Source organism: Pelodiscus sinensis, chromosome 18, assembly GCF_052426305.1.
Source record: "Pelodiscus sinensis isolate ZL-2025 chromosome 18, ASM5242630v1, whole genome shotgun sequence".
NCBI classification, from domain to species: domain Eukaryota; kingdom Metazoa; phylum Chordata; order Testudines; family Trionychidae; genus Pelodiscus; species Pelodiscus sinensis.
Genome location: NC_143069.1, coordinates 3,151,627 through 3,179,590, shown reverse-complemented (window position 1 = coordinate 3,179,590; position 27,964 = coordinate 3,151,627). Strand labels below are relative to the sequence as shown.

The 27,964-nt window shown below is 48.8% G+C and overlaps 2 protein-coding genes across 4 annotated transcripts in view; one reads left to right on the top strand and one right to left on the bottom strand.

Moving 5' to 3' along the window:
* Positions 1–9,985, top strand: LOC102454354 (uncharacterized). 2 transcript variants are annotated; one of them, XM_089769912.1, is made up of 3 exons: positions 1–129; positions 2,868–2,981; positions 6,535–9,985. In XM_089769912.1, the coding sequence occupies exons 2-3, from the start codon at positions 2,903–2,905 to the stop codon at positions 7,404–7,406; spliced, it is 951 nt and encodes a 316-aa protein (XP_089626038.1). In that variant the 5' UTR covers positions 1–129; positions 2,868–2,902; the 3' UTR covers positions 7,407–9,985. The 2 variants fall into 2 exon arrangements, with proteins under 2 accessions (XP_089626038.1, XP_075771548.2); XM_075915433.2 differs by having other exon boundaries at positions 6,538–8,971.
* A 2,073-nt stretch (positions 9,986–12,058) lies between these two features.
* The window catches only part of PPP1R37 (protein phosphatase 1 regulatory subunit 37), a 69,659-nt gene continuing 53,753 nt past the window's right edge, over positions 12,059–27,964 (bottom strand). The window contains exons 10-13 of one of the 2 annotated variants that reach the window (XM_014569752.3): positions 27,443–27,609; positions 25,107–26,076; positions 20,989–21,079; positions 12,059–17,882 (exon numbers count right to left, since the gene is read on the bottom strand). In XM_014569752.3, the coding sequence (XP_014425238.3) occupies positions 20,997–21,079; positions 25,107–26,076; positions 27,443–27,609 (1,220 nt within the window). In that variant the 3' untranslated portion in view covers positions 12,059–17,882; positions 20,989–20,996. Of the gene's footprint in view, positions 17,883–17,931; positions 18,055–20,988; positions 21,080–25,106; positions 26,077–27,442; positions 27,610–27,964 lie in introns of those variants that run through there. The other variant, XM_075915431.2, reaches the window with a different exon arrangement.

Sequence of the window (27,964 nt, the reverse complement as noted above, 5' to 3'; positions counted from 1 at the left end):
GCCACGTGCCAGAGCGGCCGTGGCGCGGGCCCCTGCCCCCTCCCCAGCTCGGGGCACTTCCGGCCTGCGCCGGAAGCCGCTGCGCCGGGCCGCTGCCGGGACCGTCCCCTCAGGCCGCCTGCCCGCGCGGTGAGTGGGGGCGGGGCTAGCGGCGCGGGGGGGGGGGGCTGTGAGGGAGCGCGCGCTGGCGGCCTGCGGGGGGGGGGGGAGAGAATGTCGCGGCCCTGCCCCTCCCCCCCCGCCACCCTCCCCCGCAGGGAGCCGTCCAGGGAGCGGGGGGGGGGGCCCGCGAGGGAAGAAACCCCCCGAGGCGGTGCTGGGGGGGCAGCCTCTAAGCCGCTTCCGGCCCCCCCATTGCAGCGGGGGGGGCTAGTCGGGTCCCCCCCCCAGTGAGCGGGCCCAGTCGCTTACAGCCCGGGGGGGATCCCGGGGGGGGGGGCTAGTCGGGTCCCGCCCCCCCCCGCCCAGTGAGCGGGTCCAGCCTGGGGGGGTCCGGGGGGGGGGGCGAGGAGGCGGCGAACGCACTTGTATCCGGCCGGGAGGTGCGCGAGAACGAGCTGGACACATAAAAACGTGCGGGGGGGGCCAGAAGCCCCCCAAGGTCCAGCCAGCCCCGCGGGCGCATGGAGAACAGCACCAGGTCCCGTCGCAGAGACGCCGCACTAACGAGATGCATCAAGAAGGCGGGGGGGGGGGTTCGTTAAGGATGTTAAATAGCCAGTGACTAATCGACTAGTTGCTGCATTTCCTATCGACTATTCAATAGGGCAAAAGCACCACATGGAGCCCAGGACTCCAGCTGACACCGGGCTCCCTGCAGCGCTGCCGCTTTGAAACACCGCATGCAGCCTGACACCGGGCTCCCCGCGGCGCTTCAAAGGAGCAGCGCCACATGGAGCCGGCCTCCCAGCAATGCTTATCCAATAGTTGACTAGTCTGTCACATCCCTAACATTTGTTTTGCTTCATTCTTCACTCAGACCAGATTGTTAGTTTCAGGGTAAATGCACCTGGCTGCTCCCTCAAAGCACCCACTTAAAAGTTTCTGGTTCTGAGACATCACTTCCCTTCCGTGGAGATGCATCTAATTCCATCTTGACCAGCACTTTAAGGCTGCACTGCTCCCCTGCAGACAAGTCTGCCTGTCTATTTGTCCGTCTTGGAGAGCAAGACCTTGTGAACTTGAGACCTGGTCCTCCCTCTCCCAGGTGGGCTTTAGGAAGTAGGTGTGGTGTCCTTTATCCCTCCAGGTATCAGCTCAAGGAAGGGGTTGAGGTTCCTCATACCCACAGTTCTTTAGACAAGAGAGAAATAAAGCAAGAGCAGCTCTCAACCAGGCATTGCTGTATCAGCACAAGCAGCGGGCAAAATTGATTCTTAAACAGCCCCTGTAGGCGAATTCCTTTGGGCCATCTCCACAGCAGTTGGGGTGCAGGAATTCTGGTGGTTTTACCTAAAATTCAACGGGAAGAGCACTGAACCTCCACCACCACAGGGTAGCCCTTTTATCTCTGTATATTAAGTCAATGCGTGCAGTGTTTTTTTTCTCCACCAGGCTCAGGGTCCTTTACATTTTCCCAGTGCATCAAGCAATCCTTGGCTATGGGAAAAATTTCCCCTACTTTCCTGGCTGTAGTTACTGTTGTCCTCTCCGACACGTGGGCATTTTCCACTGTTGGGTGAGTGGCAGCTTGAGCAAGCGCACTGCAGGTCACTCAGCAGCCCTACTTTTGACTGGACTCTGTACCAGGCCTGTAAAATCCAGATTAAGTGGTTAAACGTAGTGCTTACACTTGCATAAGGAAATGGAGAATGTGCTTATAAAATTCAGGCAATACCAAGCTGGGAAAGGCTGCAAGCACATTGGAGGACAGGCTTAGAATTCAAAATGACCATGACAAATTGGAGTTGGAAATCAGTAAGATAGAATTCAATCAAGTGCAGAGTGTTACACTTAGGAAGGAGAATTCAAATGCACCAATACAAAAAGGGGAATATCTGGCTAGGTGGTAGTACTGCAGAAGAGGATCTGGAGATGGTAGCGGATCATAAACTGAACAAGAGCCACCCAGGTGATGCCGTGGCAAAAACCGCTAATCTCATTTTGGAGCGTAGTAGCAGGAGTGTTGTAAGACATTAGAGGTTGCTCTGCTCAGTTGAAATAGTGTGTCCAGTTCTGTGCACCATACTTGAATTGGAGATTATCCAAAGGAAAGCAACAGAATGTCTAAACCTTTAATCAGTCTGATCTATGAGGAAATGCTAACAAAGAGCTGGGCATTGTTTAGTCTTGGAAAACAGACAGTAGAAACACCAGAAATCAAATATAAAAGGGCTGATATAAAGAGGATGATGATCAATTGTTCGCCATGTCCTCTGAAAGTAGGATAAGACATAATTGGCTTAATCTGCATCAAGGAAGTTTTTGGTTCGCTATTAGGAAAAACTCTCCAACAACAAGGACGGTTAAGTATTGGTATTGGTTTTTAAGAAAAGGCTGGACAAACGCGCGTCAGGATGGTCTAGGTATACTTGGTCCTGCAGGGGAAAGGAGCTGGGCTGAACTAAATGAGCCCTTGAAATGCCTTCCAGCCCTACATTTCTAGGATTCTGTGAGGCCTGTTCAAAGGCTGGGGGCCTTTATCTACTACTGTGGAGTTCTTACACTATCGTCTGAAATCTCTCCACTGGCTACTGTCATGGAAAGGGAACTGGTCTAGACACACCTTAGCTCTGATCCAGATTAGCAGTTCCTAGTTTCTGCATCCATTTCCCCATTCATGCAAATACATATCAACATCCACCCACATGGACCACTGCAATTGAAATCTATTTGGGGAGCACTGAATGGGCCTCTTTGCTTTGCAGCGAGTGCAATTGCTGACTCTGCGGTGCGCATCCAAATGGCAAAATGGGAAGATCTGTGGGTCCCAAGTTTCAAGGACTTGAAGGAAAGGAAACTCTCAAGAGACAGCCACACAGGTGAGGAATAAGTTAAACCAACTGAAAAAGACATCTCCTTCTCAAGTATAGAGCTGGCCTAGCATTCCAGCAGAGCCACTGCAATCTCTCTCAGTTCTGTCTCATTTCACCTGATTCATAGACCCTAAGGTTAGAAGGGGTTAAAAATGAAATAAATAAATCCAGACAAAGAAGGGAAATGACACCAGCTGTAAAAAAGTAAAACAACAAAAGGAAAATGGGTAAATTGATGGCAACGAGTCAATTTCCAGATAGGAAATGCAGATAAGAGAAATTAAAGGGTTCAGTGGAAAAAATCTATAGCCAAGAGAATAGAAAAATGTCTGTAAAGGAACAAAATTCCACAAACAACATAGATCTGATAATAAAGAATCAGGATACAGAAAAGGCAGCCGTATTCAATAAATATTTCTGTTCCGTATTTAGAAAGGAATACAAGGAGACATTCGCTTCTTACAGTGACAATGTTCTATCAGCTTCAGAGGGGTAGCAGAGTTAGTCTGTAACTGGAAAAACAAGTAGCCTTGCAGCACCTTAGAGACTTAACAAAACATGTCAATGGTAACACGGGCACAACCCACTTCTTCAAATGAATGGAGTCGTTAATGGTCCGGTTTCTAAATAAAAAAGGGATGGGGGAAGGGGAGAGAGGAGACATAGTTAGTGTGTCCATGCCATGTCAGCTTCATGTGGCATGGACACTAGCTATTTCTTCCCCCTTTTTCTGTTCGTGCCCCCTCTCCCCTATCTCCTATTTATTTAGAAACTGGACCTTTGATAACTCCATTCATCTGAGGAAGTGGGTTGTGCCCATGAAAGCTCACAGTACCATCAACATGTTTTGTTAATATTCTAGCAGTAACTAGGGAAGATATTGAACAGCAGCTGACAGACACGTTCACACCAGCAGGACCAACCCTTTGTAATTCAGATAATTCAATGACAAACTCTGTGATCTATTAATATTGACTGGAAAAAAGCGTATCTATTTTAGAGTACCTCTGTCTGAGTCCGTTTGTTCAAGAACTTAACAGTAAGAGAGAGGGGCACCAAATTTGGTATGCAGCTTTGAAGCAAGATCAGGCTTTGGTTGTATCAGGACAATCGGAGCCCCATTAAAGGGACTGTTTTCCGTAACATGCAAAGGGTGGGGCTGCTGTTCAGCAGGACACCCGACTGAGAGGGGCAATGGGAGCAGCAAGCCCACAGGAGAGAGCTATCCTGCAGTGTGTCCACTGGGGGAGTGTCTGCCATCTTGCCTGCCAGCACACTGGGTAAATCTTGCCTGCCCGAAACCCTTTCCCCCCTCCTGGCCCTTGGCTGCAGTGCCAGGACAGGGGGAGAAAATAGAGGAAAAAATGCCCCAGCAGCCATGGATGGGGGCTGCGAGAGAAGAGAAAATGCCCCGGCAGCCACAGGGGGGTGACCAGAGGAAGGAAATGGCCCCTGGCAGCTGTGGAGGGAGAGGTGGGGGTGGAGATGCATGTTTCATATGGGACCCCCATCCAGAGTCCCTCCTCAACCCCCAACACCAACTCTTGCAACACTTCTCCCAGCATCCTGCACTGTCCTCCATCCCCAAGGCCCTGTCCTGACTCCTGCACCTCCCAGACCATCAGCCCCCTCCCCTGAAGGCTCCGGGGTAGGTCTGCTCATATAAACAATATTTTCAAAGAATAGGATGACTTGGGTAAAATACGGTGGCTTTTAATATAGCTAAATGCAAGTGGACAGCTCGGAACGAAGACTGTAAAGCCACATTTACAGCATAGGGCACTCCCCCCCCCCGGGAGCAGACACTCCAGAGCAGATGATAATCAGCTGAACACACGCTCCCACTGCAATGCTGTGACTAAATGGGCCAACGTGATCTTGGGATGCACACACCAGGACATCTTGAGCAGCTGTCGGGAAGCTATTTTATCTGGGTATTTGGCGCAGGCGGGACCGAGGTTTGTTCCAGTGCCCACAGGTCAGGAAGCCTGTTAACTAGGAGAAAGTCTAGAGAAGAGCCAGAAGAATGAGCAAACCCGCCTCTCAGTGACACAATCGACCAAGAGCGCCTAGCACCGTGGCGTAGCCAAGAGGGTGAAGACAATCCTGGTATTGGGGGAATATCAGTGAGGGATAGGAAGGGTTTCCTGCCCGTGTGCGTGGCAGTGCTGAGACCATTCCTGGGTCTCCTGGAGCGGCAGCCACACTTCAGAGCGGATGTTGAAAAATTAGAAAAGGTTCAGTAACGAGCTACGTTCCCTCTGAGCTTTGCGGTGGCGCAGCAGCCTATTAAGCACCACAAAGGCACTCAGGGCTGTGGTGGGGAGAGAGGCCTTTCCTCCAGCCACAGTGGGGATTGGTGCCTCTCTCTGCTGGGCCCAGCACAGCCCCAGACCTGCCGTAGCTAGGGGAGAGGCGATCGTGGGTAAAACCACTTGGTTGCGTACATGCATCTGACCATGTCTTTCACTCATGAAAGCTTATGCCCAAATAAATCTGTTGGTCTTCAAGGCAGGGGTGGAAAATCTTTTGGGTCGGAGGCCACTGATCCACAAGGGGGGGGGGGGGGGGGAGAACACACACACTGTCGGGGGTTATACAGAAGTGAGAAGCAAAACAAAAACCAGAAGAACCCTCATATGGATGTAGCCTCCCCTGAGAAGCAGAAAAAAAAAACCCCTCTTCTCATTCCCTTCACACACCAGCTGCAGAGCCCTAGGGCGGCTGGGCTAGTAGATTTTGTGCACCCCAGGCTCTGAGGTAGGGCCCAAAATATGGGGTTCTGCTGGGAAGCGGGCATGGGATAGGGTCTGGGAGGGAAGATGCAGGAGTGAGCTGGGGACTAGGGGCATCGGGGCAGGAAGGGGGTGCCTGATCAGGCTGGGGGTGCCTGGCTAGTATGATCAGAGCTCCCACTTAATAGTTTGAAATAAGAGAGATTGACTAATTTTTAAGACTGCTGCTTGCTACTCTCAGGGACTAGTTGGGGGAAATGATTCAGCTCTGTGTTCTGGCAACAGCCTGGATGGGAGATGTGCGGGAGCGGGCTTGGGCATAGGGTCTAGGCAGGAGAGGGTGCAGGAGCAGGTTGGGAGGGGTCTGGCCAAGGAGGGAGCTTACCAGGTGCAGTTCCGTGGGGACACTCAGGGCCCCTTGTCCCCTGCTGCTCCCAGGCACAACCCCCCTGCTACTCTTATTGGCAGCAATTCCAGCCAATAGGGATCCAGGAATGCTGGGGGCCAGATCTGGTCTGCTGGCCTTATGTTGCCCACTCTTGCTTGAAGGTGCCACGGGGGACTCCTACTTCGTTACTATAATTAGCAGCTGTCATGCCCTCAGGGCAGACTGCTGCATTCCACCAACCTGCCCGATTCCTGCTAGGAGTCTGACTCCTCTCTCATCGCCTCCAGTCTCTGGGCTCTCAGACGAGCAGGCAGCTGAAGGCAGCCCCTCTCCCCTTCCCTCCACTGGGAAGGACCCTGATCAGCATGGGTTTATTTCCTTTTCCCTGGGTTGGTTTTTCCTGAGGGCAGTCGGTTACTCTCTCATTCTCTCCTAGCAGATGACGAGATTGCCAGCGAGAGTGAGGACAACGACCACAGTCCTCAGCCGGAAGAGCCCGAGAAAGTGGAGCCTCACGAGGCATCAAGAAAATCCAAATCAGCCATTTCCCAGAGTCAGCAGAGCTCGGAAAAGCAGCCGCCAAAGCCGGCGGGGAAGAGACGGGGCAAGTCGGCTCCCCCCGAGAGCGCTGCAGGGAAGCAGCAGAGAATCCGCAAAGGGGAGGTGCCCAACGCGTGTCTGGAGTGCGGGAAGGTCTTCGGCCGGAAGTCCCATCTCGTGAGACACCAGAGAACTCACCGGCGCGAGAAGCCAACCATTTGCAACGAGTGCGGGAAGAGCTTCAGCCGCAGCTCGACCCTCGTGGAGCACCAGCGAACCCACACGGGCGAGAAGCCCTACCGGTGCACCGAGTGCGGGAAGCACTTCAGCCAGAGTTCCCACCTCATCACGCACCAGCGGATCCACACGGGCGAGAAGCCCTACCAGTGCAGTGTGTGCGGGAAGCGCTTCCACCAGAACTCCCATCTCCTGACCCACCAGCGGACCCACACGGGGGAGAAGCCCTACCAGTGTACGCAGTGCTGGGAACGCTTCAGCCGCAGCTACACCCTGACCAGGCACCAGCGGAGCCACACGGGGGAGCGGCCCTACCCCTGCCCCGACTGTGGCAAATGCTTCAGCCTCAACTCCACCCTCCTCAGCCATCAGCGAACCCACACGGGCGAGAAGCCCTACAAATGCACCAAGTGCGGGAAGAGCTTCACGCGGAGCTCCACGCTCGTCCAGCACCAGAGAACGCACATAGGGGACAAGATCTATACCTGCCCCTGCTGCAACAAGGTGGCCTGCTCCAGCCTCCTCTTCTGAGCTGGGGGCCGGGCTCATTCCAGCTGGCCCTGAGCTTGGGCACGGGACCAATCCAGACAGCCGACAGATTCCCCTTTTCCTGTCTGAGTGGATCCTAAAGAGCAAGGACTGCCGAGGCCTTTCCTATAGGAACTGCAGTGGGCTCAGCTTGTCAACAGGGGAAAAATCTCACTCGTCGTTTTACCTTGGGTTCTAATTCAGACTCTCTTTTGTGCGCACACGCTGGGGAAACATCATGCCTCCCTTCCATCTCCTGCTGATTGGTGCTGCTCATTAAAGGACACACTACAGAATAGGTTTGAGAGGGGGAAGTGTAATCCTCCATTTTCAAAAAAAGGGAAAGGAAGTGAAATCAGACAAGCGGTGGTGTTCCCCAGCCAGAATCTCTCCCTTGCCCTGTAGTGCTGTCGTGTTTCCCATACCTGGTTCCCTGTGAGAAGATTAAAATCCCTGGGGATCTGCAAGCTCTGCCAAAAGGCATTCCTGGGGCTCTTCTGCCGATGAACCTCCCAGCTTTGAATGAGATGAATGTCCGTCTGTATGACCTTTACACAGGGAAAGAGTTTCTCTTCCTTAGTGGAAGAGCAGTTACTCTGCCTTCACGAGCTATTGCCTGTGACTGGCTTAGAGGGCCCTCAACAAAGTAGACCAGACCAAAGCAGAACAGCCTTCCAGACTTGATACACGAGGGGTTTCTTCTAGGGATGCAAAAAACTTCTAAAACATTAGCTGTGGCCACATTTTCACTTGCAGCGCTGGAGATTGATGTTCTGGCATTCGATTTAGCAGGTCTAGTTAAGACCCACCAAATTGAATGCCGAGGGCAGCTCCAGTCAGCACCGGTACTTCTCACAGGCGGAAGGGAAGCTCCCGTCGGCCTCTCTCTGTGAAGACGGTGCCGAGCTCGGTTTAAGATGTGTCGACTCCAGCTACATATTTTATGTAGCCAGAGTTGCATACTTTAAACAAAACCTTCCAGGTATAGTGTAGACAGCGTGAGTAACCGATTAAAATTTATAGTCGGTTACATGGTTAAATGAGCTCCGCCAACCACACCAGTCCCCACAGGTTGCTGACTTCTGACTGCGCCGGCCCCCATAGGCTGCCGAGTTCACTGGCTCCTGGCCCCACCAGCTCTGGTCCCTGAGGCCTACCAGCAGCCCACCAGTGTTTAACTGTTAACCAGAACCGATAAGCACCAGCTTAACAGTTAAACTTTTACATCCCTAGTTTGTTCCCTGTGGTCTTGGTAGCGGCGAGAAACCTTTTCCTTTTTGTACATTGTACCCCTTTCTATTGTTGATAAAGAAACCTGATAATTTTAGGAGAGATGCAGCTGTGTTCAGTTGTCTGAGAATGTCTTGTTTGACCTAATGTGCATCGAATAGGAATTGTCTGTTGTTTCTTTAAAGCCTAAATGAATTTTATGGCCCCATTATATCAGAGAAAAGGCCCAGAAAAGAACCCGCTTCACTCAGCCTGCAGGAATGAACCTGAGACTAAAAGTCTGAGCCAGTCTCCAACAAGGTCCTTGTAGAGCAAATAAATCCAATTCTTTCCTCTGATATGCAGCTTTTGGAGTCTTGTCTTTGCTGCAGAGGTAGCGCTTACCAGGTGTTACCCCTAGTCCTCCTCCCATCTCCCACACAGTCTTTTCACACAAGTTAATTGTGCTTTGTCCCAGCCAACAGCCTCTCACTTGGGCACACCCACTTTGCAATGAAGGTGCAGGCTCAATCACTCAAGTGCTAGCAGTCTTTCAGTGCCTTCCCATAATTCCACTGTGTGGCCAGGAGTTCTCCCACAATTCACCAGGAAAAAGTCAACATGGCTGAATTTACTGTAGCACAAGCCCATGAAGACATCCTAGTGACACATACAGGGGAGCAACCCACCAGTGAGGATACTCAACTTGAGCATGGATTTAGAGCATACACTGATGCCCAGCTACTGTTCACCCAAGCTAACTGCAGTGAAGACTTACTCTCAGGATTTATGAGCTGTGTGTTAATCCAGTGGCTCACAACCTTTCCCAGCTGTAGTACCCTTGAAGCAGAGACCTGCCACATGGGGCTGAAGCATGTAACTCAGCTTCTTGTGACTCAAGGCAATCGCCCTGCCTGCTGCCCCTTAGTGCTGGCTCTGCACTTGCAACGCTTTAAACCTATGCCATGGTCCCCCTAATTGAGGAACACTGATCTAGTTGAGTTGACGTACACCCTGGAAGACTGCGTACTGCCCGACATGACTGACGAAGAGGGTCTTTGCCCACCGAAGCTTATGCTCCAATAACTCTGTTACGTTAGAAGGTGCCACTGGTCTTCTCGTTGAATCTGAAGATAGTTCATCAAGAAGATCAAGTCACTACAGAAACTAATGAAAAATGTAAGTATTTGTAGAAATGATTGTATAAAGGAGGTAAACACTTGCTTCAGAGTGAAGTGCGAGTTGCCTCATCTGCTTGGAGGAGATGAATATTAAACAGCTTTTCTGTGTATCTTCCATTGCAGTGTATATTGTATACAGTAAGACATTAAGGCTTTTTTTTTTTTTTTAATAAAGGAAGAGATAGAAGACGACTCAGTGTTAACAAGCATAAGAATTTGGAGATGGTCCCTAAGAATTATTGATGAAAGGCAAAAATCTGCCCTGAATTCTACACCGTCCAATTCCTCTAACAGCACTGAACGGGGGTTGTCAGGACAGAAAATGATTGACTTGATGATGCAGCTACGGAATTCTAGCTGAATAATAAAGAGCTTATTCTCACTCACGACCTCAATATTTAGAGAATGAAATCTTGTCCCCCTCGTTTACAAACACTTCCACATCACAGCAGCCAGTCCAGAAATGACCTCTGCTTACACGCCCTCGTAGGCATGTGCCAGTCACCCTGCGATAACTGATCCTGTGTGTGCGTGCCTCCTCGCAATCTCACCTCTATCCCTGCAACAGCCTTCACCTCGAAACCTGCCCACTAGAACAGCCATTGTGTCTCCCTGAAAATCACGCCTGAAGAAACGTGTCTGATGTTATAGCTTGCTGCACAGGAATAACTATGAAGAAACCACACAGGCACAGCAGAGTTTCAAATCACTCGCTTTTCTCTATAGTGAAACACACTAAGTCTTGCTACGTACACAGAGTCAGATTTTCATAGATTCCAAGGCCAGATGGGACTATCGTGATCAGGTACAGCACAGGCCATTATGTACCACAAAAAAAAAAAAAATTCCTAGAGCAGATTTTAGAAAAGCATACCATCTTGATTGAAAAGTTGTCAGTGATGTAGAAATCCTTCATGACCCCTTGATAAATTGTCCCAATGATTAATTACATTCACCGTTTAAAACAGATGCCTTATTTTCAATGTGAATTTTAATAGCTTCACCTTCCAGGCATTGGATTGTATTACACCGGCCTCTGCTAGACTGAGGAACCCCAGGTATGTACTTCTAGACTGTCATCATTAATATTCACTAAGCTAAATTAGAAGAGGTCCCCTGAATCTCTCACTAGAAGGCAGGTTTCTAGTCCTTTCTCCAGTGGCTTTTCTCTGAATCCTTTCTAGCTTCTCAACACTCTCTCTGAATTGCGGGCACCAGAATCGGACACAGGATTCCAGCAGCGATCAGAGCAGGGACATATATAGAGGTGAAATAAATTCTCAAATAAGAGTCTTCTGTTCATGCCTCCGAGGATCACATCAGCCTTTTTAGCCACAGTGTTGCACTAGCTGCTGTTCTGCTGATTATCTGCCTGAAGCCACAGTTCTTTATTCCGGGACGCAGTTACTCTGAAAGTCTCCCACCCAGCAAATATGGCCAGCAGTCTTTGTTCTTAGATGTGTACACTGACAAAGCATTTGGCCTCACCGTGCCCACACCACAAAGGTGGATGAGAGGCATACGTGTTTCCATTAAAGAACATATCCTACACACCTACCTTGCCAGCAGATCCAAACCGTGACCTGTCCTCTTGAACATCGACCAGTCAAGTCTGTGAATGATGATTGTGTTTTCTTCCAGAGCCAAGAGGAAAAAAAAAAACCTAAATAGCACAGGGCCAAGCACAAATCCCTGTGAAGTTGGAGAATGATTCCCTGGTTATACGTTACATTTTGAGACTGGTCCATTAGCCGATTTTAATCCATTAACGTGCGCACCAGGAAGGTGGGGGTGGAGCCACAGGGGAAGTGAACTGGTGGCTTTCTGGTTCTTGGCTTGAGTGGATGTGTGTCAGGGACGTTGTGGGTGCAGCAATGGTTTTTCAGAGTTCCTAGGGTCCCTCCCCAGGAGGCAGAAGGTGGGGCTGCCGGGGGATTTGTGCCTTTGGGAAGTGGTTGGAGCTCTGATGGGGACAGGCACAGCAGTTGTGCCAATGGCAGCATGTCAGTCCTCCCCCCGAAAGGGCCCTCGTCAGCCCATCTCCTGTGCTTTTAAAAGAATCAGCCTCTTTATAAATAACCTCAGAGTAGATGGATTTTCATCTCTATCTTTTTTCCCAGGGGCCGTGAGGCTCCCCCGCTGCCGCCACCATCGCTTTCGAGATGTGCGAAGAGGAAGGACGGAGAAAGTTAGTCTGGGCCAGGCAACCTGCAACGTCGTCCTTTTTTAACACGGGAAAGTAATTTACCATGGACAACCCCGGACTAAATTAGGAAACTCTTTATTTCAACCAAGAGTATTACAAGAAATCCATAAATGCGGTAAAACACACATCATAGTTCTCTAGGGTTGGATAACAAAGCAAGTACCGGCCTGATACCAGCCTAATAAAACAGAAATGAAATATATTAACTCTAATACCCAAGGGCTAGGTTACAGGAGATGTCAACATTCAGTTAAAGGCAGGATACATGGTCTTTCCGAGTCTTTTGGTACCTAAAAACCATCCACGAGGCAGTTGGTCAGTGAGAATGGAGGCTATCAAGAGCAAACCTCTTTGCTACCAGGCTCGGGGTAGAGGTGCACCACCGTTCAGCTGGCATTCTAAGCACAGAAGAAGCCTAACTGGTTAGTGGAAAGGATGCATCATGGATCCTCTCTATTTACTCAGTTATAAAAGATGAAAGAACCCCGAGTTCTTGCATTGGCAGGGCTGCTGCTACATGCTGTGTCCTCTCTCCCACGCTCTCTTTCTACCCTGGGCAGAAGATTCTATGTAACGATCTATTTGTCCACCACGGCCCCATGCAGTCTCAGACATGTCCCTTTACTTTCCTGATCTCACTGTCCAGGACTAAAGGTGGCAATCTAACAGAAATCTGAGTCACAGGCTCTGTTCCAACGGGACAGCTGTTGGTGCCTGCTTGCATTTGTTCTTTCGATAAAGTGGGCTCAGTTTAAAACCAAGGAGTCTTCAATCTCGACTTCCCACACTGCCAAGCAGCATGAGAGAAAGAATTTGATGAGGCATGGGAAGAGCCTGGATGGAGCTTGACTCACTCAACTCCAGAGGTCAAGGGGAGCTCTGGGATCCTGTGAACCTGGCAGGAGGCATTCCCTGCCTTCCAGACCTGCCCCATCCCCATTTGAAAATTGACTTTCTGAAGGAAGCATCACTAAGCTAGTGAGATCCCTGCTCACTCCTAAGTTTTAGTGAGGTGCAAAAGGAGGCGCGCAACAGCAGCTTAGACAATCAGGTTGCATCACACAAGGTCACATTTTCAGATCCAGGAAGGCACAAGGCAGTTTTCCCACTGCCACAGACAGCTTTGCAATGCACGTCAGGGCTGGTTCAGAAATAGGACAACACACAGGAGGCTTTTGCCAGTTTAAGGCGGGGGGGGGGGGGGGAGAACGGGACGGGACACACTGAAAAACAGCAGCTGCACGCATCCCATAAGACACCTACCAAAGGTTTCTCCAGGATAGGACTGACACGTCCTGGCCTCATTTCAGTGCACATCAAGGGATGTTAACAGGAGAGGCACACGCTACTTCCACGAGCAGTTAGGCCTTCTTGAAAGCAATCTTGAGTGCCAGAGCAGGTTCTGCTCTGCTTCAAGAAACGTGGCAGGGACAAGCCCAGTTCAACTCAGACCCTTCCTCCAGGTGGAGGCTAGATTTCTGTGCTTGAGAATGTGCCGCCGATATTTCTGTGGAGTTACCACAGGTTAGTCGGCCAGAAAGTCTAGGCGAACATTTGACAGAAACCCAAGTGCAATCTTTCTAGTAGGTGTCTTGGAGAAGAGCATACAGGAGAGAAAGCAGGAAAAGGAACACGACAGTAAGTCTCAGGATTGGTCGGGGGGCGAGGGGGAGTTCCTAGTTTTAAGTCTCACAAATGATGCATATTATTCCTTTCAGAAGAACTAACAAAACAACTTCCTTCAGAGTTAGTAACAAGAGGAACTAGGCAAACGGGTCTCAGACTTGAGGGGTGCTGCACTTTTAGGGGCTGTCTTCCCCGTATGCAGACTGCTGAGCTAACTGGGTCAAACGCCAGAGGAGCATTTCTTTGGTAAAACAGCCTCATTCTTGTAGGTTTTCCAAGCACAGGGAAAATGCCCAGCAGCTGGTGGCTCTGTGAGCCCAGGAACAGCTTCAGAAATCTAAACCACGAAGGCTGCGGTGGGATACTCCCAATTAAGCACAGCTGGTTTGCATAGTCTTGTCTGCTGCTGCTTGTGTAACTCACCACCTACGGCTACAGCCAGCCACTGGGCTGCCCAGATCGGAATAACTCGCACTAACCTCCTCAAACCAGTCACCCGCGTCAGAAAGGCTCCGCTCCACATTCCTAACCGAGAACTCTGAAGGGTCCGTTGCTGCTTGTCAGCATGAAGCTTACCCACAGGGAAAAAGCCATGTCAGGGCAGCATACTGAGGAGGAAGAAATGAGGGATGTAAATATTTTAAAAGTTCACTGTAAACGATTAAAATGGTATGGTTTAACCCGTTAACTGATGAAAGGAAGAGGAGAGGGAGCTATGCCAGCCAGCATGGCTGGGGCTATGCCAGCCAGTGTGGATTAAGAGTAAGGCTAACACTTACCACTTGGCCATGTCAATATTTTACTTCCCTAGAAGAAGTGGGGACCAGTGTTTTTGATATAGCTCAACTTCCTGTCACATGTACTTCTGGGAATTGCCTAGCACCTCACAGTGACCATCACCATGAGTTTAGGCTTCACTATCTGACAGTTGTTTCTGCTCATAAACAATAGATATTTATCAAGTCTCAGTTTTGTTACTTGTCCTATTTGAACATTTCTCCTCTCGCCCAAGTAATTCCTTAGCTCTGAGTAGCAAGAGAGCTCAGAAAGATCACAGACAACTTTCCCACAGACCACCATGGAATTCCCAAAGATGGGAAAGTTACCCAGAGCCTTCAGACCGTTTTCTTTATTCTGTTAGATATTTCCCACCCGGGCTGCTTGGAAGAGAAGTGAAACTAAGGACCTCAGCCCCAGTGAGACCTGTGCCCCTGAAAATCCTCCCATAGCACAGTAGGGGTTTGCCTGACAGGTACTTTGCACATCAAAGTGAAAAGCAAAAGGGCAAGAAGATTCTGAACAGAAATATCAGGGAGACACACACAAGCATTTCAGAGTTTGAGCCCCTGGGCAGAGCTGTCCCCATCATGCTCTCACACATTGGTCCCACCCAGAACTTCAAGCCACTGTCTGGTTTTCCTAACTGCTCTTCCTTGCTAGGGGGAGTGGATGGCAGAATTAGCTCTGCAAAGTTGCTTTGAGAGGGGTATTGCTTCAGTTCTATTGAAATCTCACATTCTCTTCCCTGCCATGGATAAAACCACTGACATTTGTAGGTACCAAACAGACAGGAGGAGTCAGTGATGAATGCAGCTTTAATAGAAAACAGTGTTAACAAAAAAAAAAAAAATACGCAACAGAAAGAAATGACAAACATTAGCAAATAAATCACCATCTTTTGTATGTAGTGTTAATGCAGCAAATTCCTAATGTGATTCAGTTTCAGTGCATGAAGAGCTAAAATTTCTGCCTCTTCAGCCTTGATTCCCATGCAGCGAAGTGCCCTCACAGCTCCCTGATAGATTTATTGCACTTAAGAAAAAAATAAAATAAAAAGCTTGAATTCTACACAACAGCCTGCTCTCCAGGGCTGTTTCTCTGGTCAGTTTATAAGTTTTTGTTAAGTTACAGATTAGTACCATAGTTGCCTCCAAGATTTCTTTTCGCCACACAGCAGTAATCCTCATATACAGAAATCTCTCTTCCAACAGCAATTTTTGGGTGGGGGAAGGAAGGGGGGGGGGGGAAGCATGCCTTTCTTCATGGATTTGAACCAAAATGGTAGTTCAAGACTTAATTTACCCCACCAAGTCTTCCTTCCTCTCCAACTCAAGAGTAACGGTGGTTTGCTCTCTTAGGGCAACGTCTGAATGACGTGCGTCGTAACAGGCCTCGCTACAGGGTAAAAAAGGTTTACTGCATAACTGTTTCCCTTCCTTGATTGTTCCTCTTGCGCATGCGACACGGACACCCGCTGCCCAACGCTTCCTTGCTGCTTTAGGGCTGCTGGCTCTTCCCCAAGAGAGGCCAGCTTCTCTCTCGCTGTTGATGTAGGGGGCAGGCGTTCCAGCCACATGGATGAGCAGTGAGGTGGCTTGTACTCTACCAAGTGTAGTTTCGACTGTCAGTGACTTCAGAACGAGGGCCTCTCTGGGGGGTCATGCCTTGTGCAGGGCATAGCGTGTTGTCGTGGGCCTGTGCAGACTAAACCAGTGATCTGTTCCATGCGCTCCATTATGCGGTGCTCAGCCAGCAGAACCTCACAAGCCCATGGACATTGAGAGAGGACCCTCCCTGAGAAAACTGACCATCCTTTCCAGAGCCACCAGATTCCTTCCCTTGGCAGGAAGAGTAAAGGAAAGGCACCTCTAATGGTATATTCATCCTAACAAAGGTGAGACAGCCTCTGGGATTCTTGGCCTTAAGCCCGATGTATAGAATGGAGCATGTTCCAATGCAGAATTGAAAATTCATCCTGAAAAAAACCTTTGGTAAAAAGGGGCAAATATTCCCTAATGCAAGATTTTACACTGAATCAAAAGTCCCACTGACCAGCTAAAGGAAAGCTATTACACAACGGTGAAGAGTCCAACTTCTGTTCACCTTTTAATGGTGTAACATGCCCCAGACTCTCCCTCGTCACATACAAAAGGAGTTGGAAAATCCCAAACAGAAGGAGGGCAGTAACTTGAAACAAACCAGGTGATATAACAGAATGTAGAGGATCCGGCTACTTCTACGGCAGTTGCCTCTGGCTCAGCATTAGACTGCTGAAGCCGACAGCCTCATTTCAGCCTCTCCCTCTCTCACACACCATCAGTTCCATACTATATGGCTTTGAGAAAACCTGGCAAAAAGGGGGAAATTTGTCCTTTGAAGCTTATAAAGTTAGGAAACTAGATAGACTCAGCCAGGAGAATTCCTCCCCCTTCCCCTGTCGCGAGACACACGCCAACGTAAAGAATTCCACCTGACCCTCAAATGGCATCAGCCAGGCCTCTTGACTGCATCACAGGCCAGGAGCCCTCTGAAATGTGGCTCTCACTAGGGCATGTCACAAGCACGCAGGCTAGCTGTGTTCACTGTGGTGTGCTGTGTAGGGTTTGCGTGGGAAGGGGTGTCTGATGGTGCTTTTTGGCAGAGTTCTGCAAACCAGGAGTAAAAGTTCCAAAAAGGTTGCAGGTGAGACTACAAGTAATTCTACGCTGGTTTCTAAGTTAAATCCTGGTCGGTATTTTGAAGCTCATGATAAATATATACCCAAAAAAGGGGGATTTAAAATAAATAACCATTGTGGCTGTGGACGCAGCTTGTCTGGTGAAAGAAGTTTCTCATGTCAGTGCCACTCTCTCCAGGGACACAATCATGTGCAACCATTCTGCTAGCAGATTTCCATGTTACAAAACAGTTATCAAACTAGCCTTCAGAGGCCCGGGACGCTTGTAGTGTGGGGCAAGCAAATCCAGGCCTGAACCATGCGACTCTGGGTTTTTAATCTCCCATCTGAATTGGAGAATATTCCTGCCCAATGCCTGTTCCCCAGGACCGACGGCATCTTCTCCTTACAAATTACTCAGCAACAGTGGTAATTCCAGAGAAATATAGAAAGAAAAATGCAAATGCATCAGCTAGTGTCTAGAGAAGGTCAGAAAATAGTGCCGTTTCCGTCAGGTGCCAGAGCTCACCTTGGAATCAGGTGGGGGGGAGAGGGGAATCGCTTTTGGTAAAGTTTTTTTTCCTTGGTTCTCCTTCCCTTCCTGATCATCTTGAAAATATCAGAGTCCTTCCTCATAGGACAGGGAAGTCAAGAATGCAGGGAAAAGTATCTAGGGCAGGAAATATCACATTGTTTTGAAAAAATAAAACCTCTGTCCTGCAGACCAAGGTTCTTCTGAATCATGAGGCGTGGGAAGGGAATAAAGCGACACACACCTTCCCCACGACAGTCTCAGCTCAATGTAGATCGACCCAGAGGGACTGTGAAAGAGAACACACACACACACACACACACAAGTTAGACACCGCAGGAATTGCCATACCAGATCAGCCAGTCTTGTGGCCTCTTTTGTACATTGGGTCAGTAGCAGACGCTCCTGAGGAAGTTCCAAAAATCTTCATTTTAATAGTCCACTGCTCCAGGCGAGCAAGCCTGCAGAGGCAGAGTGATGCTAATCCTAGTAGTCAGGCTTGTGCCCCGAGACAAGATTTATTTTCTTTATAAATATATTCCTTGTCTTACTTTATCCTAACGAATACAAAGCACAGACTGGAGCTGGATCAGCTTCTTTGCCTGAGGCTACTCCATCTCCCACTGGAATTTAATAAAACCTGCTCTCAGGATCTATTTTCAGTAATAATCCACATCCAGTTTGGAACCCCGCATTTCCCGTTTACACCAGATCCACACAGTCACTTGGAGCACAGCCCCTTGCAAGAAAGCCTCATAAAACACATAGACCTAAAGGGACAATAGATAATCCAAATCTCAGTGTTTCCCCCACTTCATACAGGAAACCCCTACAGAGTACAGCAGTTACCCTAGCAATGGTATTTAGGAACTAAGCCCCTTGAAACATTTTTAAGAGCAACTGCCATTAAAATGCACCATTTCTGGGACCACCATGTCCAGCACGTGTGTAAAATCTGAAGCGACACCTCTGATGAGGTCTCGATCTACAAGACATAATAAATCATGCAGGAATTTCATAGGCTCCTAACGACCAGGGTTTAAACGACACTCTCTTTGTAAGAACACTTTTGAGGAAGATGTGTAGCGCATTGGATCGAGCCATGGGGGAGCCCAGCAAAAAAGTCCAGGACTGGGAGGATGGGCCCTTCCAGTGCCAACTGTGACAAAGTGGAAATCTTCTGTCACATGAGAAGGAACGGATATGCTGGGAAGTACATGGTGTACGTGTAGCCTGTTACTCCCAGGATGTGAGACACACAAGGTGGGTGAGGTAACACGTACCGGACCAGCTCCTGTTGTCTCTCACCAACAGAAGTTGGTCTAATAAAAGCTACGTCGTCACCCGCCTTGTTGCTCATGCTTGAAGTGACATACTTGACTAGGATTTAGGGATGTATGCAACTAGTTGACCACCCGATTAGCCGAGGCTTATCGAGTCGAGTCACTACTCAACTGGTCAATTCCCCCACTCTTGTTGCCTCTATCAGAGGCAGCAACGGGGGAGCGGGAGCCGGTGCTGGGAGGAGCCGGCTCAAAAGTCAGCTCCCCCCAGCACGGTCTCCACAGGGGGTGGGACAGGGAGGCAGAGGCATAGGGGAGGAAATGGCGCGAGCCAGGACTCAGAGGTCCTGGCTCGTGCTCCGTCCTCCGCTGCGCTTATGCCATTTAAATGTGGCAGGAGCCCTGCAGAAGAGCTGCAATCAAGACCGAGTACGAGCAGGGACTGCTTCAGTTCCGCTCGCTGCGGTTCCCGCTGCACCTGACTTTTAAATGCGGTAAGAGCTGCAGGCAGTTAAATTAATAGCTATTTTTAACACCAGGCTCACCTCCTGGCCCACTACCCACTCCCACCATGGCCGTGGGGTCCTACTTGGGGTCCTGCCATGGTCATAGAGGTTCCCACCCGCCCCTCTGTAACTCAGGCTTCCCCAGCCAGCCACACTGGGCTACCACTGGAGGGGAGCCGTATGCTCAATGGTTAACCATTTTAACATCTCTACTCAGAAGGTAGGAAATACCTCCACGAACACCTGTACAATTCTAACATTGCTGCCTCCTTAGGTGTAGCTGAAGCAAAATGCAGGACAATGTAGCACTTTAAAGACTAACAAGATGGTTTATTAGATGATGAGCTTTCGTGGGCCAGACCCACTTCCTCAGATCAAATAGTGGAAGAAAATAGTCACAACCATATATACCAAAGGATACAATTAAAAAAATGAACACACATGAAAAGGACAAATCACATTTCAGAACAGAAGGAGGATGCGGGGGGGGGGGGAGAGGAAGGTAAATGTCTGTGAGCTAATGATATTAGAGGTGATAATTGGGGAAGCTATATTTGTAATGGGTAAGGTAGTTGGTGTCTTTGTTCAACCCCCAACCCCGGAGAGTGTCGAATTTTAGCATGAATGACAGTTCAGAGGATTCCCTTTCAAGTGCAGATTTAAAAGGTCTTTGTAGCAGAATGCAGGTAGTTAAGTCGTTGAGACCGTGTCCTTTCTGGTTGAAATGGCAAGAAACTGTTTTTTCTTTGTGATCTTGTCTGATATCTGTTTTGTGGGCATTAATCCTTTGGCGAAGTGTCTGAGACATTTGTCCAATGTACATTGACGGACACTTTCGGCACATGATAGCATAAATTATATTTCTGGATGCCCACAAACAGATATCAGACAAGATCACAAAGAAAAAACATTTACCTTCCTTCTCCCCCCCCCACCCCTACACACATCCCCCTTCTGTTCTGAAATGTGATTTGTCCTTTTCATATGTGTTCATTTTTTTAAATTGTATCCTTTGGTATATATGGTTGTGACTATTTTCTTCCACTATTTGATCTGAGGAAGTGGGTCTGGCCCACGAAAGCTCATCATCTAATAAACCATCTTGTTAGTCTTTAAAGTGCGACATTGTCCTGCATTTTGCTTCAGCTACACCAGACTAACACGGCTACATTTCTTTTACTATCCTTAGGTGTATGCATTCTCAGGGCTCGCCGAACCGCAGCCCGGCGATCTGCGCATGCAGAGATCGCCTGAACCCAGCTCTCGTCGAGCCCTGTGCATTCTGACAGAATGACGCAAGCACATATTTTCCCTGTGCCCAAACAAAAACAGTATTTGGGGTGTGTGAAATCAGGTTGACCTAGGTCTAAGAAGTTGTGGAGGGATGTGTTTTTGTTACAGGCACTTTTGATTGTGTCTGAATGAAGACAGCACACATATTCCTGCTTGGCTCAGCCCCATAGCTCTTCTGGCAATCAGGACTTTGTAGATACAACGGTAGAACAAAAACCACAGTGGCAGCTGTCACACACATTCATCTCCTTCTGTCTGAATTCTGTCATGCCCCTGACCAGAAGAGTGTTCAAACCTAGCAGAGCTTCCTTACCTAAAGTGTCACAGTGGCTCCTGCCCTGTCTCTTGACTGGCTTCGAGGAGCAATTCCTCCAACTCCTTCTCATTCTTGGAACAGTTTAATTCTGAAAACAAACAAGGAAGAACCTCATTAATTAGCAGCCTGAAGGCCAATTCATCTCCATTATGCAACAAGCACTAGGTCCTTCTCCAAGCCTGGGATGAACGGGATAGGAAAGTCAGGAACCCCGGGATGGAGGGAGAGTAAGTGCTCAAACAAAACGCTCACTCTCTCTCCTATTGTATTAATTTGATAAGAGCGCCTGGTGTATAGCCACGAACCAATCAAAGGTTCTGAGTTTCCTAAAGTTTAGTGACAGAAGCAACATAATCTCAGCTATATAACACAAGCCCCACAACTTAGAATCCTAGAACTGAAAGGGACATCAAGGTCAGTCCCCTGCCCTCACAGCAGGACCAAACAACTTTTAGACCATCCTTGATGTCTGTCCAACCTGCTCTTAAATATCCCCAGTGATGGAGATACCACAAACTCCCTAGGCAATTTGTTCCAATGTTTAACCACCCTCACAGGTAGGAAGTTTTTCCTTATACAGGTGACCCCCAACTTACAATGCGATTGGTTGCGGGGAAGCATCGCAACTCGAACCCTCATTGACGATAGGCGCCGTGGGCTTCGTAAATCCGGGCCAAGGACGTAAGTCGGGGGTGTTCAGCCCCTTCCGCACATACAACTATTTTTTAAAATAGTCGCAATTCAGGCAGTAGAAACTTGAGGGTTTCCTATATCCATCCAAAAACCTCTCTTGCTGCAATTTAAGCCCATTGCTTCTTGTCCTCTCCTCAGAGGCCAAGGAGAACAATTTTTCTCCCTCCTCCTCGTAACACCTTTTTAGACACTTGAAAACTGCTGTCATGTCCCCCCCTCAGTCTTCTCGTCTCCAAACTGAATGAGACCAATTCTTTCAGTCTTCCTTCATAGCTCATGTTTTCTACATCTTGAATCACTCTTGTTGCTCTTCTCTGGACTTTCTCCAATTTCCCCACGTCTTTCCTGAAACGTGGTGCCCAGAACGGGACACAATATTCCAACTTCACTCCAAATACCCTATGTGGAGCCCACTTACTCTCACTCATTGAACAAACATACCAATCCCTTCCGTCTGACCTGAAGGGTCTGGTCTTTGAAAATGCTTAACAAACTTTAAAAAAATCTTGGTAATAACAAACCTACCCTGTTCTAGGCACTGTGCCAACATATTACACAAGCACAAGAGAACAAATTCACACCTGTGAACTGCAGTAGTCTGAGCACAGAAAAAAACAAAACAACTGAAGAAATCAAAATCAAGAGGAGGCAGCAGGGGGAGAGGGGGAAAGAAGAAAGCAAGAGAAAGTGTGTGGATCTATACCCTTGCTTTCACATCTAGGCCTCTTGCAAGCATCTTTAGTTGACCCACTTTAGAAAATGGCCCAAATAGACTCAAATTCCCCCATCCTTTGTACATGATCCTTTTTTTCCCCCCCACAGCCAGGTCTGCCAGTCCATTACAACAGACTTTGTGCCTAGGGAGAGGTATGGGGAGTACTTTCCAAGGTAGAAAAATTGGACAGTAAAGCTGTGTAGTTATTCCCTTTGGTATGTTGATAACCTCCAAATACCAGGCATGCGATTGAGGACACAGGTACCAGCTTTAAAATGAAGTCTCCACAATCACTTTGATTCTCGTTTCAATGCCACCCCAGAAATTAAAACAGGGCATGGCTAACATCTCTTTCACCTCCACATCTGCATTATCAAATCATTCAGGGTAGCTCGTGTTCTCTAGGAGGTCTGTTGAGATGCGGCTGTAAGGGTTGCTTCTATCATTAAACTCTAGGAAACTGACCCTTGGACGGCTTAGACTAAAGATGACTTTGGAGGAGCTAGAATCCAAGGTACACGGTTGCTCCCTTGTTCTGTTCTACTGCTGGTGGGCGGGAGTGGGGGAGAGATTTGACATTCTTGGTTGCATTTTTGCCTTTGTGTAAATGAAATTAATGGGTAGCAGGTTTAAAACTAATAAAAGGAAGTTCTTCTTCACACAGCATGTAGTCAACCTGTGGAACTCCTCGCCAGAGGAGGCTGTGAAGGCTAGGACTATAACAGAGTTTAAAGAGAAGCTGGATAATTTCATGGAGGTTAGGTCCATAAAAGGCTATTAGCCAGGGGATAAAATGGTGTCCTTGGCCTCTGTTTGTCAGAGGCTGGAGAGGGATGGCAGGAGACAAATTGCTTGATCATTGTCTTCGGTCCACCCTCTCTGGGGCACCTGGTGCTGGCCACTGTCGGCAGACAGGATACTGGGCTAGATGGACCTTTGGTCTGACCCAGTACGGCCGTTCTTATGTTCTTTGGTGAATCTCATAAAATGTAGCTTCCAGTCTGGGGAACCAGCACAGCTCTCGAGATCTGAGGAGTTCTGGTGCTTCGGCAGCACAAATACTTCCAGGCCAAATTCAGAGGTGGGCTTTATTGTCGTGGGAGAGAAGGAAAGAGTTTGATATATACAGCATTCAGTTTTCCCACAGTATGGTTTTCCTCCCCAGGTTTTTAGCACAGAAGACTGGGCCTTCTACAGGAGGGGAGATGGAACGTGCGCTGGCGTTCCGTGGTGGCCCATCTGTACAGCGCTCTAACACGGCAAAGGCAGCACATGGGGAGGGGAATGGGAGCCAGTGCCCGTGAGAAGCTGGCCCTCCCGCCTCTCCTCCCCACTGCCTCTGATAGAGGCAGCAGCGCAGAGGGTGAGGGCGGGCAGGGGGGAGTGGATATGCATGGGGAACCGGCGTTCAGGCAGGCTCCCTGCATGTGTGACTCCACAGACCCACCTGCCTCCCACCCTTGCAGCAGGGAGGAAAGGAGGGGGAGAGTAGAGGCAGCAGTGTGTGGGGGGGGGAACAGCCTCTGGTCCACGGTGGCCCGGGCTCCCTGTGGACAGAGGCTGCTCCACAGCAGCAGCCCGTCTGTGGGGGGGGTCCAAGCTTACAGACAGGCTCCTGCCTGCCGCCCTTCGTGTTGGGTTGGAGCACACCAGCTGCCATCCCTGGGGACTATCGAATAGTCATGTAACCGCTGAAGTGTCATGCTATTGCATGACTGTTCAATTACACACTAACATCCCTAAGGAAAACTGTTTAAGAGGACACAATCGGTAACCACTGGAGCAACTTACTGAGGGAAGGGGTCATTTGGAGTCTTTAAATTACATGAAAGCTGTACAGCTTCCTAAATGAGGGCTCAACTCTTAGGGTGACTGAGCCAATCAAGGAGGGATGGGAACCCTTTGGGTTAGACGTGAGGGGATCCCAAAACTTGTGTCTCTTGTAGACAGAGAATGCTGCTGCGTTAATGGTGAAGAACCGCTGGCCTAGTTCCCAAAACACAACGTCCATGTCACGTTCTTGGGATTGACAGCGTTCACTCGCACAGAACGGAAACATCATCTCCTGCGGGAATCTCTGGCCTGTATTATGCAGGTCAGACAAGATCACAGTTGTGACTTCTGGCCTTAAAAATACATTACATGAGTATAACTAGGAGTAACATGATGCAATTCAGGCTTAATTAGGAAAAATCTTTTGACCATGAGACCTACCAGACTGCGGGAATAAACTCACAGAATAGTGGTAGATGAAACTTGGAATATTCAGAATTAGGCAAGCTACAATACTGCAGAAAATAGTACAGGGAAGAATCCTGCACTAGCCCCAAGAGACTGAGGGCATGTCCACACAGCTGGGCAAAAGTCAAATTAAGTGACATAACGTCAATTGTGTAGTCGAAATGGAAATAGCTTCATGTGGCTTTTGGCATAGTTCACAGCGCGGGAAGCTGAAGGAAGAACTTTCTTCCTCCGACTTCCCTTACACTCCTTGTGAAATGAGGGTTACAGGAGTCGGAGTAAGAAGTCCTCCCGCTTGACATTATTCCAAAATAACGCTGCTGTGTAGACACACTCAGCCTTTTGAAATGTTTTTTATTGGCTATCAAGAATATGAGCTGAGGAAACAGGGATCAGAAAACCACTTTGTTTTGGAGATCCAGCACAGCAAGGGAATAAACGCTAGAACGACATAAAGCATTCTTACCATGTTCGACAGCACAGCTCCCCATTTTCACATCACACCCTGAGGACGTGTCTGGTAGCACACGCACAAATTCTGCCTTTAGCCCGTTAGGGAGCGGAGCTCCATAGACTGCATTCTCACACGGCCCCGAGTTCATCTTTTCTGAAACAGATCCAGGGGGTCCTGCCGATGGCGCATTTTCCAAGATGGCTGTCAGCTTAGAAACAGTCCCATTTGCCTGCAAGTCTAAGAACTCAGTTTTTGTAGGTAGGGTCTGAGTGATCAGTTTGGACTGTTTCCCTGCGCTGCCTTGCAAATCACCAATGTTCTCCGTCGGCCACGTCGTGTTTTCTGCTGTTTTCTCGGGTAGATTTTCCACTCGTGTCACTACGAAGATTTTATGGCCTCGCCCGGGACTGGAAACAGAAATTCTCCTCTCATTTCCTTGAGAGTTAGCACATGCCTGAGTGTCTGATACAGTCCCCATGCTTTCCCCTCCCTTGGGCTCACCCTTTGTGTCTTCAGCAATGCTTGAAGGAGTGGTTCTGTCCTCTGAGCCAAGTGCATCCTTTGTCTTTTCAGCACAAAGAAATGTGACAGGCACATTAGCTGCATGAACAGAATCACACTGTTCTTGTGACTTACTGAGATCTTTAATCTCCAACCCAGTGTCTACCTCATCATCCGTGTCAGAGTCTGAATAGGTCACCCCACCTTTGTCAGTGTTTATTGTCTGGTCTGGATGCCTGCTCTCTTTGGACACCAAAGTCTCCTCCACTTCTCCTTCAGAAGTGGCCAACGGGTCATCCACTTGGCTGTTTTCCACAGGTCCTTCTTCAATTGGCTCGGTGATGGTGATTTCTGGCATAGAGGCAGATTGCTGCAATTTCTGTTCTTTCTCCTCCTTCTCTTTGGCCAGAATAAAATTGCGTTTGCAGCCGTTTTGGATTTCAGCTAAAAGAGCCTTCTGTGTTTCAATAAAGCTCTTCACCTGAAAGAGGGAGAGAAACACTGCTGACACTGCAGAAAGGCTATTCACAGCTCGCTAGACAGGACTCAATCTTACAGCACCACGATTTCTGCCTCAGTTTTACAGGCTTTCCAATTGCTTACGCAGAGAACATAGGAACAGCGATAAGCCTTAAACTCCACTTGGGTGGGTAAGTAACTTGTAAGTAAACTTAGGAATAACCTGTCCATTTATGGTAACTCGTAAGTAAACTTAGGAATAACCTGTCCATTTATGGTATTTGAATGTAACTGATTTTTGTTAGCAAAGCCAATAGGTTCTGGCTCAAAAATAAAACTCTTCTGACCCATGGGAGGGGTGGGGGGGAAAAAATCAGTCACGTGCCACACACAAGCAAAATACGAAACGAAAACCATCACTATCACACTGCTCCCAAGTGAGCAGCAAAAAACCAAACCCTTCTCACCTGCTCCCTGGAAAGAAAAAACCCACCCTTCACTCAGACTTAACTTGGTGCCAATGTTCAGGGCTTCCATCCCATGGCAGATCAAGTTAAGTTGGGGGCTGGATCTGGCCCACAGGCCATACGGTCCCCAGTCCTGTAGTAAAACTCCCTCGTTAAGTGACAACCACCAATAGCCTGTTTTGTCTTCCTGCCTTGATGCAAAATGGAACGCGAAAATTATGCATTTGTAATTGATTCTCTCTGAGAATGCAAGTCTGAGTCCTTTTGGAATTGTAACACTGAGGAAGGGATTGTCTCTTACTGTGTTCAAGACACAATGCAATGGGAGGACCCACTCTACGGAGTGACTGCTGAGAAAGTGATGTCATCGATACCCTTAGGGAGTAAGTAAGGCTTTCACTACACCGGCAATTGAGCGACGAAGCTTGTCTCGGCCCCCCGAAAAAGGACTAGGGTAAACAGTAGAGGCGACTGGTGACGGGCGACCCATGAAAGCTCGTTTACTGTGTGAGCAGAGTCAACACCACCAGGAAAAGACTGGAGCTGAAAGGCATCGAGTGACTCAAAAGGAGCTTAGTTAGGGCTCCATTAACATGCTAGGACACTGGGCGCTTTCTAATGGGAAGTTTCAAAGCAACAAGCCCCTGGAGAACGTGGCAAAGGACTGATCTGCCTTCGACGTGTTGCTACAGCGGATGAGGTAGCCAGGCACAAAGGCCCTGGGAACGTCCAGAAGAGTCTGTCTCTGCTGGAACCAGCATTAGGACCCCGAGTTTGGCAGGTTCCTGCTTTGGTTGTCTATGGGAGCAGGCTTGATTGCGGTGGGTAGCTTTAGAGAAGCAATAAATATTCTCCGATACGTAATGTCAACCCAGAACTGCAGGGAAAGTTCAGCTGCCCAAAAACTGCACTGCAACTTACAGACTCCTTTTTTGGTTCCCGGTCTAAGTCCAGCCTGAGCAGAGAATGATTGACCTTCAGTGCCAAGGACAATGCCATCAGACCCCCCGTTTTAATCTCATTCTCTCGCAGGTCTAGTCGAAGGAGCCTCGGGCTCTCTGCGATGAATTCTGCCACCGCCACAGCACCTGGAGGGGAAGACAGACCTCCGATGATGAGCCACGACAATGGCAATGAGGAACAGTTAGGAAAGGGATAGACAGCAAAGCAAAATATCATAATGCTGCTTGGCGATGCACCCCCCGCCCCCGAACAGCACATGCATATTTCCCACCACCCCACCTCAAAGATATTGAACAGCTGAAAAAGGTGCAGAGACGGGCAACAAGAACTGGGGAGGGGCTTGGAGCAGCTTCCCCGTGATGAGAAATTAAAAAGGCTGGGGCTGTTCGGCTTACCAAAGAGAATGGAAGGTGGGCGGACATGACAAAACCCATGAATGCAGTGAGAAAGCCCACAGAGAAGTGTCGTTTACCGTAAGGA